The 13,648-nt window shown below is 27.9% G+C and overlaps 1 protein-coding gene across 1 annotated transcript in view; it reads right to left on the bottom strand.

Moving 5' to 3' along the window:
• Positions 1–7,004: 7,004 nt before the first annotated feature.
• The window catches only part of LOC100212998 (MAP kinase-activated protein kinase 2), a 61,282-nt gene continuing 54,638 nt past the window's right edge, over positions 7,005–13,648 (bottom strand). Inside the window, exon 9 of the mRNA XM_065813397.1 lies at positions 7,005–7,572. Coding sequence (XP_065669469.1) covers positions 7,555–7,572 — 18 coding nt within the window. The 3' untranslated portion in view covers positions 7,005–7,554. The remainder of the gene's footprint in view (positions 7,573–13,648) is intronic.

The raw sequence follows: 13,648 nt of genomic DNA, 5'->3' as shown, positions 1-13,648 counted from the left end.
TCCTGAAATAATTGAAGGGCTTATTGTGAAACAATGACAAGCCACAAAAACAAATATTTGAGAAAAATGACTTTTAAGTTTTATTTAAATCTTTAAAATCAGTGCTTACCTATTATTCTCTCAAATTTATACATCATAAAAATACTTATGGATATTATATTGGACAAAAAAAATAAATAAAAATTGCGTATACTATTTATGATTATAAAAATGAGAATAACTCTTTATTGAAAATTGTTTCACAATAATAAAATAAAATTCCACAACCCTTCCATTTTATTAGTTATTAAATTAGAGAAAATCAATAATTGTAAAATCAGTAATTCTAGTCGGCAAAGTGATAAAATCAATAATTGTCGCAGATCAGTAATTCTAGTCGGCAAAGTGATAAAGATGCGAATATTATAAAAAAAAAATAAGTTTAAAAATCAGATGTCGCAATGTCACTATTTGATTGTATTAGATCAATATCACCAAGTAAAAAAAGATTAATTTTCAGCAGATATTTTTTGTAGTAGAATAGACATGATATTATTAAAAATATTGAAATCTATGCAAGGGTGTTTATCAATGCAACCAACAATAATATTAGATTTTTTAGAAAAAATAATTTCAACAAATGTGGATTCTAAACAATTAGATGTGCAAATCATTAAATCAATTTTGAAAAAAAAGTTAGCAATAGATGTATAATAGAAAAAAAATTGCAAATAAGTTCAACAAATGCATTGCACGCGGTATATATATATCGCATGCTCTTTTTTTTTTTTTTTCTCTCTCTTTCCATTTTTTGCCATATAAAAATATAAATACAACAAATATTTCCAATATACAGATGGCCGGGGCAAGAAGAAGACACAATTTGTCTTATCGCCAAGCCCCGAGATTGATTTCGTAAAAAAATAAATAGTTTCGTATAGAGTATATAAATGTTACCAATATATATACAATAAGACTTTATTTTTTAAAAGATAAAACAAAAACAAAAAGTTACAGGGTCATAAAAATTTTTTTTTTTTTAAAAAAAAACATTAAAATTAAAAAAAAAAAATTTCTTTTAAAGTAATAAAATAATCAATAAAAAGTAAAATAACAAATTCCTAGAAATAAATATTAAATAAATAAGTATATAAAGATTAATATAAATTTGCACAAAGTAAAACTTGCAATAAAAAAAAAAAATAAAAAAAAAGGTTTTTAACAACTTTTTTTTTTTTTTTAAATTAATTAGGATTAAATACTAAAATTAGGGGAAAGGCGCCTATGATGGCATACTTAACTTTGAAGCTTCATTATTCAGTATCCTGAAGACCAATAATAAAAGTTTTGATATGGATACATTCCTTGTTACATCTAGAACAATAATTACCCTGAGAGTTTTCATCAGTTTTATTTTTTTTATAAGTTATTCTTATTGTAAAAAAAAGCACAAGTATGCCATCATAGGCAACCACTGCTCCTATGATGGCATAGGGGAGGATGGGGCTAGTTAGGATCGAGGGTAACTTAATGATTTCATTTAACCTTAGAGTCTTCCCTCAGAAAAGCCTAAAATTACTCGAAACCATCCTAATTTACCATTTCATGCTACACACCAGCATTGTAAAATTTTGCGCATGCGCATAGGATATATTGCGTTTTACGTATTTTTTGGACCAAAAAAAAATTTTGGAGCATCGCTTTCTTTTAACTTTACTTAAAAATAAGTTTTTCTTATAAAAAAAAAGGTTTTCCCAACTCGTCAATATTTCAACACCCCCAACTCGTCAGTATGCCATCATGGGTAAAATTCATCATTTTCATTAAAACAAGCTGTGTCTGCTTTTTTCTTTCTTTTTTTTTTTTTTGTGTCTGTTTGTTCAAAAGATAAAATTAAAGTAACTATTCCACTAAATGCACAAAACTTGAATATAAAATGCATGAAAATTTCATTTCTGCACAGTTAATAGTAAAATCACAATCTTAAATATATGAAGGAAATAAAACTACAACAGCACATCCCAAAATCGATTTTTGTTGATTATAAAAAAAATACTTGTGCACAAGGGACCTTTTTTCACTAAAACTAACGTAAAGTTAGTATAGTCATGTAGGTCTAATCATTTTTTTACCAAAACCAATTTCAATGGAAATATGACCGGTATGCCATCATAGGCGCTATGCCATCATAGGCGCCTTTCCCCTATTTATAAAACACAGAATCATTGAGATTTAATACTATCGCTTGTATTCTATGGTATAGGCTGGCCTAAACAATTTTTAAAATCTAAGTGATAAGTCTTGTCTTAAAATTTTTAAATCTGTTCTGCAATGGTTGCACCGACGTGAATTTTCATAAATAAAATTATTAAAAATTGTAAATAAAATTGAATCAACTGAAATACAAATATAACGAGCGGCTAAGATCTCTTATATAATGTGAGATCGCCCTTTTTCTTCCATTATATTAATCAACTCCTCGCATATTGTTTTTGATAAGATGGATTTTTTTTACCTTCATTTACATATGCTGCGATGTGATTTTTCAAAAAGTGGTCCAACTGAGCCAAAAGCTCAAGAAAATTTAAATAATTCCAAAATATTTGCTTGTAACGCAAAAAGGTTAAACTCAGTCCGATAGCGTTATAATGACTGGTATAAGACGTTCAACACATCTTCCCAGTAATTTTGCTCCGTCTTAAATTGAAATTGCAGGTTGTTACACAACAGAACTTTGTTTTCTCTGAATATATGTAAAAATGCATTCTCTGTAAATAGATATATTTTATGTTGATATAATTAAAAAATAACCTTCCAATCATAAATCCATTGCTAGTGAGTTTGAATGTTATTTCTTTAGACACAAAAAGTTTACAAAAAAAACAGTAAACACACCAGTTATGGGGGATTAAATGAGCCATTCACGCAAAAACTTTTCACCATTTGCTTTTTTTTCATAAAATGTGCACTCTGAACAATACCGTGTCCTGGATACTGTGTTCTAAAAATTTCGTGAACACTCAAACGGTCCAGAATGATTTTGACGCTTCAGACCACGGTTAGTCCAATAATCGGCGGCAACTTTATTCAAATCACTCCATTTTCCAGGATTAATTGGATGACTGTACTTCTCATTAGTAGATTTACTTCCGCAAGTAGGATGATTAGATCTAATTGTGTTGTTCAAAATTATTTGAACAGCTATCATTCTAAGGGTTTGATTCATTTTGATGAACATGAGACTCCCTGCTGTCAAAATGATCAATTTGTCTATTTATGATTGAATCTGAAAATTTACTTTGCTTTTCTTAAACATTTTGGAGTAGTTTAGTAAGTAGTTTAAAAATAGTTTAAAAACAAACTAAGCCGCTTTATTTTGAGTGCAGAATTTCAAACAGAAATATTTCAAGAACTTTTAACTACAATAATGAATATAACAATAATAATATAAATGTTTAAATTACATTATTTGCATTATTGATTAGTTTCCAATGAAAAAATAATATTTAAATATTATTTAAATTATAAAGTATAAATATAAATTTGGAAGCATCCCATTTTTAGGACCCATAATTATCGGGGCACTAGGCCAAGGCTTAGTCTGGCCTATTGGTTAATCCAGGACTGGTTATGCCTTATAGGTTTGACGCTAATGATGAATCTACTTGAATAAATTGTTTATGATTGGTTGAATAGCTTTTTCAAAATAATAATAAGGGATTTCCAATAATTCCATTATGTTTTAATTTTTTATTAAGCATTGATCTATTTAGATACCTAAAATTGGTTTCGATAAATCAATTTAGGTATCTAAATAGATTTATCGAAGTGTGTATTGCAATGTTTCAAATAAATTAGCAATACTTCTAATTAGTTGAAGTATTACCTGTAAGCAGAGCGATGCTTTTGAAATTCAAATTGATTCTTATATAACTTTTTATTTATAGATTATTATTCAATATTTATTTATAGATTATATATTCTATATTTATTTATAGATTATATATTCTAATATACAAAATTTTTGAAAAGATTTTTAAAAAAATTGAGAGAACTGAAATTGAAAGATAATGCCTGACATTTGTAGTTTCCTTGAACGTAACTCTAGCTATTTCAAGTGAAGACCTTAAAGAGAATATTTTTATTATGTCATATGTAATAAATACAATGTTTCCGTTAATATCATTCCGACCTATTTCTTTATTCTAAATCGTCTAAATATGCTTCAAATTTATTTAGATAAATGGTTGTAGAGGGGATAAATTTATAGTTCTACTTATTAGATTTATTAATTTAGTCATTACAAGGGATGTTTTTAGGTAAATTTAGTCATTACAAGGGATGTTTTTAGGTAAATTTAGTCATTACAAGGGATGTTTTTAGGTAAATTTAGTCATTACAAGGGATGTTTTTAGGTAAATTTAGTCATTACAAGGGATGTTTTTAGGTAAATTTAGTCTAACTAATCCAAAGAACTTGTTTATGTTGCTTGCTATAAGATCATAAAAGAACTCGTAACTTGTTTTCATACCTTTTGGCATAAAAAATGTTTTTATTTTTTAATATTGACAGTGATTTGAAATATATTGTCTGTTAATGATGCAGAATTCTAACAATAATATAATTCCTATAATTCGAATTATTTTAACTTCGTTAATAATAAAAATCATAAATAAAGATGGATACCTACCTTATATTTGAACAATGATTTTTTGATATTTAATTTAATAAATTACCATAAATTTCACAATTTAACCTTATTTTTTTATTATAAGTATAAATTTTATATTAATAAGTGTTATTTTATCAATTATAGGAATTAATTATAGGAATAATTATTAATAGAAGTAATATAATATTAATATTAGTTAGTATAGAAATTTTATAATTATCTATTTCAATTAATTTTATACTAACTACATTAACTAATTTTTTTTTAAAAGGGCAAATAATAACAATATATATAACTACTGTAGCCATTGAATCGGCTATTGGATTATCAATAATAGTAGCTTTTTATAAAATTAAAGGATCTATTTCTTTTTAAGTTATTAAATTCATTAAAAGGATAGTAAAAATATATGTTTAACTGTATTAGAAAGTTTTTAAAAATTGTCATTTCAGTCTTAATTTCTGTAGCTTATTTAACTTTAGCAAAAATAAAAATTCTAGGTTATAGCCAAAATAGAAAAGGTCCTAATGTTGAGGGGAATATATGGATTATTACAACCTTTAGCTGATGGTTTGAAATTATTTTTAAAATAATTAATTATCCCTAATCATGTTAATATTTTTTTATACCTGTTTTCCCCTATTTTAGCTCTAACTTTGTCATTACTTATTTGAATAATAATTCCACTAGAAATAAATAATTTAATTTTTGATTTTAATCTAGGAATTAGTTTATTTTTGCAATTTCTTCGATAAACATATATTCTATTCTATTATCTGGGTGATCAAGTAATTCTAAATATGCTTTTTTAGGTTTACTGAGCGCTGCAGCTCAAATGGTAAGTTATGAAGTTTTTATTAGTCAAGTTGTTTTTTTCTGCATTTTAGGTGCTGGAGCTATCTGGAATATCTACTCTTTAATAAATTTACAAAGTCAAAGTATTTCTTATACTTTTCCTTTGTGAAAAATTTTAATAGAATATATTGTCTATTAATGATGCAGATACCGCAGTTACCCTTGTTGGATTATTTATTAGGAGTACTGCTCCATTTTTAAATAAGCCATGAATATTCCAGTTTACGTGATATTAAAAACAATCTAAATTAATAGGTGCAAATTTTTTTTAATAATGAAAGTATTTAAAAAATTATTAAATTTTTTAATTACGCCTGAAGGGCTGTAACAAAAACTCTATCGTATATTTTTTAGTATTTTTGGCTAAAGCCTTTATCGTTACAACCTTTTTTTCCCCTTCAGAAATACTGATGTCATGAGTAATTCTGATGGGGAAATCATGTCGACTTTTCTTAACAATGGAAGCTAAATCCCTTTTTCTTTCTTTCCTCAGTCTAATTGCTGTGGCCTTGTGTAGCACTTTGTTTTTTGTTTTTTTTTAGCTAAGACAGCAAGCGCTGAGAGTTTTTGTTGGCCGGCCAAGTCTGATTTTTGGGATACTTTGTGAGGAGTTACTTAACACACTTTGATATGTAGAATCAATTAATTCAAAGTTTTTACTTTTCCAATTAGAGCAGGTGTCTATGAAGCGCTGCCGATATCTCCCTGCTTTTTTCCTTTTTTTTTCTCAAATGTTTGATAAAAACTTTTATATCTCCAATCACGTATCTTATCATTGCATCAAGTATAACATTTTTGGGGTTTAATTTCCATATAATCATGCAATAATATTCGGTATTATTATATATTAAAAATTACATAACTTCTAAAACTTTATGATTTGATTTAAAATTACTTCATGATAGAATTCTACTAGTTAGTAAAAGATATTTATTAAAAGCTGAAAACAATAATAAAGGAGAAAACTGTAACAACAACTCTTATTTAAAAATAAAACACTTTAGAATGAAGTTTCAGATGCTCAACGTTCACATTTACTAAAGTTGTAATATTATTTTCTACAAATCTGTTTAACGATTTTAAAACTAGGCATGTGCTCAAAAGAATTATTGCATTGATTTAAAATGAAATCTGGTTTGGTTTTTAAACATATAGACTACCTGCTATTGAAATATAAGACAAAAATAAACTTTGAGATAAGATAAAAAATTAGTTTTTTCCTCCTAGATTGCTAAAATAACACACTGTGCGGCGCACTATGAAGCGAAAAGCTCAAAAAGACTTTGTTTTTCAAGTTCTGCTATTTTGTATTTTATATTCTTTTCGTTTTTAGAGTTTTTACTGTTTATATTTTGTTTGTGAGTTGTTAACATATTTTTTTCTATTGCAACCAACACGTTTATATTTTTTCGTTTATAAATTCCATTGACTTTTACGTTCGCTCACTTATATAAATTACCATTCCCCGTAATTTTTATTAATAATTACAAAACTAGTGTAAACTATCAGCGGAAATCTATTATCATCTCCGGAAAAAAGAAAAACCTTTATATAACATTTGGTAAAAAATTCCCACAAAAGTAGACAAAATAAAATTTTGATTAAAAAGTTAAGAAAATCTATTGTCTCAAAATAGCTGAAACACTACAGAGAAAATTATTACCAGGGAAATATAAACATATAAAAATATTTGTACAATAATAAGAATTTCTCAAAAGCAGGAGAACTCCCGTAAAAATGAACACTGGATTAAAAAATAAACATTACCTTTTAAAAAAAATGGGCGCCCTATTTTTCCGATAGAGGCTATTTTTAACAGCTATTTTTATCAACAGTTAAAAATGAACTTTTAAATTAGTTAAACTAAAATATTTCAAAATCATTTTGAAATGACTTTTTTAAAACTCACGAAACTGACGTCAAATTTTTTCGAAAGTCAAACTTAAGCAAAACCTACTTTAGCATAAAGAAATAAAAGCTGCAATCACTGCAAATTCTTCTTTGCAAATTTTTCTTTTCACGTGCAGAAATAAATTCTGAAACTTGCTTCAAACATTGTTGACTTTCTAAATATATATTAGATAGTTATAATATTTTGTAAGACAATTTTATTATAAATATTTTATAGAGTAAAAAATTGGAACCTTGCAAAAAAAACAAAAAAAACAAAAACACAAATGATAAATGCTGGTAAAAATAGTAAATACGGGGCATTTTTAAAAAGTTTCGCTTTACAAACAATTGAATAACAGTAGTGCTTAAAAAAATACAAGATTAATAGAAATGCCAACGAAAACTGTGAATTCTTTAAAAACTATGTAAAAGTTACAAATTTGGTGATATCAAAATCTTAGCTAAATATCCAAAATTTTGAATCAATTTTTATTTTAATCATTAATTTAAAAGAAAGAAAAAAAATAATTATAATTTCGTAAAGCCGTTCACAGTAAAAAGTTCTTTTAGATCCATGCAATACCTTTTGAAATTACAATAAGCAATAGAGCCACCCATAACTAAAATCTATTGGGAGAGATGCACTTGGTAGGTTAAACCCATTGGGAGCAACGTACTTGGTAGATGTTAAATCAATTGGGAGCGACATACTTGGTAGCAGTTAAAAAAAGTAAATACTATTTTAATAATTATTTGATGTTAAAATACAAAAAGGATATCATGATAAAGTTTACGTGCTGAACTTTACAAAGGATATCATGATAAAGTTTAACTGCGTGTTGAATTTTACGAAGGATATCATGATAAAGTTTACGTTTCGAATTTTATAAACGATTTCAGCTTGACTAAGTTTCCCTGCGTGTTGAATTAGTTTGCAACGTGCATTTCCTTTAAAAACCTCACATTAAACAAAGTTTTCCGGTAAAATTTGCTATTACGCATTTACGGTATTACAAAAATTATTATTACGAAAAAACTATTACAAAGTTCTCACATCTCACCGGGTAATTTTTTTCAACCTTGGCCTCACATCTCACCTAGCAATGTTTTAAAATCAGTTTTCACTTTAACGGCCATAGCACAGCTTTTTTTCTTTGTAATAGTGGTAAAATTCCCCTCCAGAAAATATGATTGACGAATCCTTGTATTAAATGTAATTTTGGAAAAGAGCATTTAACTATAAGCAACATATTATCTGGTTAATTTAAAAAATTCAAAATTGACTGTGTTTTAGAATTTTAGGCCATCTCTTTTTTTTATTCTTACAAGTAGCTGAAATCTACTAAAATAAAATACTAAATTTTGTATTATATATAAAACTGGTAATAACATATATGTAACAGAAATTTATAAGATATTTTCATATGTCATTACATTCTCTAGAATCACAATATGTTTGCATTACTGATTTTTTTTAATTACTGACTTCTCGTATAAATTTAAGTTAGACTTTGCTGTAATACATATACAGGAATTGAATTGCTAATCTATAGCTCCTCTAGTTATATTTTTTATTAATAAATTATTTTCATAATTCAATGCTTTGACAATTTTCTATTTTTTGTACTTTTGTCTGGTTCATTTTATGTTATTCTTCAGGTACTACATATACTGCAAGAATATTTATTATTTGCTATATCAAAAGCTAAAATTATGACCGCTTTTTTTTGCCTGATTATTTTTTTAGAGATACCAAATTGTTGCGATGCTTTTTTAGAAATTTCTCTTTTTCTTTTTTTTTTTATACGGTTCACTAACCATTAATCTAGTCAAAAAAATAGATTTTACTGCATGAAAATGAAAATTAAATTAAAAAAGGCCATTTTGTTCATGATTCCAAATAGTTTCTGATTTTTTTAAATGTTACTCCATTCAGAAGTTATCAGGAATATTTTCTACTTTTTGTTCCTAGAATGGTAAATTGATTGTATTTTTATTTACCTTAAAAAAGAAAGAGTGATAAAGAACATAGAGAAAGCTGTTTGAGTGAAAATGTGCTTGTGTGTGAGAGTAAAGAAAGTACATATAAGAATAGTCAGAGGATTCTAAAATAACTTCTCACCAAATAAATTATTGATACGTAAGTATATTTCTAAGCCATGCATGTTACTATTAGTAATAGCCATCAACAATAAGATCCAAAGATGAAAAAGCCGAATTCAAATTTTGCAAAGAGTTTGACAATTAAAAACTTTAAAGACCATGATTATTTGTAAAGGATTGATTAAAACTATTTGGTAATAATAGATTTTTTTTTTAATAAAATTTTAAGATTTTGAGACTTTATTCATGTTTAAATTAATGCATAACTATGTAATTGTATAGCTTTTTCATGTTAAATGAGCTCAAATTTAAATCAAAGATATTTTTGTATGGCCCCAACAATGCACACCAAAAGCATTAACAAAGTCTCCATGCACGACACTGTTAATACTCTGATATGGCTGTTGATGGAATCAGCCTCTCTGAGAAATATCAAAAAGTTTAGAAAACCCTACTAATAAGCTGTCTCAGAACCATCAAACTGACTTAATTTAGAGCTTTATTCTCATTAGGAGGTGACAGGAAGAGTTGCATAGCCACTACTGTGGAGGCACAAGCAGAAAACTTTGAGTAGAGCAAAGAAGATCGAATGTTCATTATCCTAGATAGGAAACAATATAACACAGGTTTAAATCTACATTAGCCTTTGAGATGAAGAAGTGGTGCGTAGCTGGTCAACATAAATTTTCTGCTTACCTCTAACATTTTAGCCGTGTAGGTATTCAGTTGCTGTTGTGTTCATAATATATTCTACCTTAAGACCGGCAAATATATAAGATAGGGCTGTATATATATACATGCATAATAATATGACACATGTCCCTAATAAACAAACTATATATATAAATGTCAAGAAATCAAATTAATTCATAAATTTTCATTATCGAGTGGTATTTTATTCTTTATTCTTCGTCCACGACTTGATAATCAAATTCTTTGATCTTTGTTTGTATTTTTAACTAAACTGTTCTCTTTAATTATTTTATTATTCTTGCTCTCCAATTTCAATGACATTGTACCACTAATGCATTCTTGAAACGAAAGAGTAGCTTGTCCTTTGTGCATTATAGCCACGTTATCCTGAGTCTGGCACAATCAGATGTCGAAATCAGATTCACAAGTTGAATCTGATTTCGACAAAGGATATGTCTATTGTGATTTAATTTTACTTCATATGATCTAGGGGCAACACATTTCATTATTCTACCTCTAAGACTCCATTCACGAGTTACTTTGTTTTGAATTGTAACAGTTTGACCTTGTCTATAGACGTATGGTTCAAAAGCACCAACATTTTTATTGTAGTATTTTTTAGATTGAACTCTCTCTTTGACTATTTCTCTTGCAAACTTTGACTGTTCCTTATTTCGAGATTGAAACCTGGGTAAATTATCTCTCAGTTGACGCCCATGTAATAGTTCCTCTGGAGATAAACCACATTTTATTGGAGTATTACATAAAATTAAGATTTATAAATGTCCTCATTCGACATATAACATTTCTTTATCAACAGTTTTATTGATTTTACAGTTGCCTCTGCCAAACAATTTGATTATGCATAATGTGGACTACTTGTTATGTGCTTAAATTGCCACTGTTGAGAGAACTGACAAAACACTTTTGAACTATATTGTGTACCATTATCTGACACAACTCCTCAGGGATACCATTTCTAGAAAAAAATTCTTTGCATGCTTGTATAACATTTGCTGATCCAGTACTTGAAAGCAGAAACACCTCTGTCCACAAGCTATAATAATTGACAATAATTAAATAGTATTTATTAGCCTACTGAAACAAATCAGTTCCAAGTTTTTGCTATGGCTGTGTTGGGACATCAGGAGTTAGCAGAGGTTCTTTCGGCTTTGATGGGAGATACTTCTTATATGCCTCACACTTTCAAATTAACTGTTCAATTTGGTTATTTAAATCTGGACAAAAAACACTCTGACGTGCACGACATTTGCATTTCTCCATTCCTAAGTGACCTTCATGCAATTTTGAAAGAATTTCTTTTTGCATACTAACTGGGATTATTATTCTATTTTAATATTATAAGAGTCCATCAATTTTAACTATTTCATCTTTAAAATCCCAATAAAGTTGGAGATTTGCCAGACAGTATTTTTTGGAATTTGGCCATCCAGAAATGATACTTTCTTGCAATTGGTTTAAAAGTTCATCTTCTGCAGTTTTTTGCTTAATTTCTTCTAAACAACTCTCTGTAGCAGGCATACATTTTATTATTGAATTAACATCATTAAGATCATTTTCTGCAATCTCAGCTTCTTTTGTAAGATTAGATACAGGTGCACGAGACATTGCATCTGCATCAGTAATAGATTTGCCCGCAACATGCTCTGCAGTAAATGAAAATCTTAATAACTTCATTCTTAAACGTTGAATTCTTGGAGACATCAATAAGTGAACGATAATTTAATATTTGAATTAATGGTTTGTGATCTGTTTCTAATATAAATTTTTGGAAACCATACAATTATTTGAACATGCATGTGCACCCCCATGTTACTGCTAACATTTCTATTTCGATTGGATAATAATTTTTTTCAGTTGTCGTAAGAAATCTAGATGCACAACCAATTGGTTTGTATATACCATTATGATTCTGTAGTGTGCCGAAAGGGGTGGATTGGTTAAATTATTTTTAACCTCATTGAATGCTCTTCCATGATTTTCGGTCCAAAACCATGCTGATCTTGAACTCAAAAGAGGTTGCAAGTGTTTAGCTACTTTAGCAAGTGATGGATTGAATTTTGCTAATTGCTGGGCCATGCCTAAAAAACTACGTAAAGACATAATAGTTGTTGGTTTTGGAAAATTTTTTATAGCTTCAACTTTTTAGGTCAATGATTTTACTCCCTCTGCTGAAATTTTATGGCCTAAAAACTTCATTTCTGTTTAATTAAATAAACATCTCTACATTAAGGCTAACTCCATTTTCAGCAAATCTATTTAGCAATGCTACAAGGTTTTTGTTATATTCCATTTCTGTATTTCCAAAAACTAAAAGATCATCCATACTTTTAACCACTCATTTTAGACCATCAATAACTTTATCCATTTTTTAACTAAAAATTTCAGGGAGTGACATTAGCCAAAAATGGACCCCTCGTTGGGTTTTTGTGTTGTTATATGTACAGAGTCACCTTTAATAGTCCCTTACCCTTTTAATACTGAAGGAAACTGTTCTATAATGTTACTTTTTGATTTTGAAATCATAGCACACATGAATCATTCTGGAATGTTTATTTTAACTAGGTTAAACTTTTGTAAGGCAGGTCTTCCTAATAAAGCAGTTTGTACATTATCACAAACATATATAGTAATTAATTCACTGTTCTGACCGTTTATAGAAAATGATTTTTGAAAGTATGTAAGACAATTAAGTTGCTTAATCAGGACCTATTAGTTGCTTATTAGTAGTGTATAAATGTTCAATTTTAATTCCAAATTCTTTTTTAAATGGTTAGTTCCTATAACTGAGACCTCAGCGCCTGTGTCAATTTTAAATATTATTTTTCCATATTCTACTTTTAATTGATTTTCCCAAGGTCTGTCTGCACAATCTGCTCCAACTCTTCTTAAAACAACACATTTGTTGTAGCATACTTGTCGAATTTTTACTATTGTTCTGTTGATCAACACATCTATCAAGAATATTTGGTTTTACTTTTAGGCAAACTAAACTACTTGAGAAATGATTCATAATGCTACAGTCTCTGCACTTTTTACCCCTGCTGGACATGATCCCCAAATAAAAAGATGTCTTTTTAAACAGAATTTACATACCAATGAATTAAATTTAAAATCTCTATTATCACTGTTCTGTGTGGGTGATTTAAATTTGTTTTTACTGTACAATTGTTTTCCAATACGATCTACACTTTCACTGTTATTATTTCGCAATTCAAATACACCACCTTGTGCTTTTTCTGAAGAATGACAAATTTCTACTGCTTTATCGAGTTTTAAAGTTTTTTTAGAAAATAATTTCTAGCGTACTTTGTCACACCATATTTCATATACGATTTTATCTCATAATAAACTGCCAAAACAATCTTCAGTATTACAAAAGTTGCAATTTTTACTTAATAATTTTACTTCGGGTAAAAAAATCATCAAAGC

This window comes from Hydra vulgaris, chromosome 12, assembly GCF_038396675.1.
Source record: "Hydra vulgaris chromosome 12, alternate assembly HydraT2T_AEP".
Lineage (NCBI taxonomy): Eukaryota > Metazoa > Cnidaria > Hydrozoa > Anthoathecata > Hydridae > Hydra > Hydra vulgaris.
The sequence above is the reverse complement of the archived record's forward strand: the minus strand, read 5'-3'. Positions and strand labels throughout refer to the sequence as shown.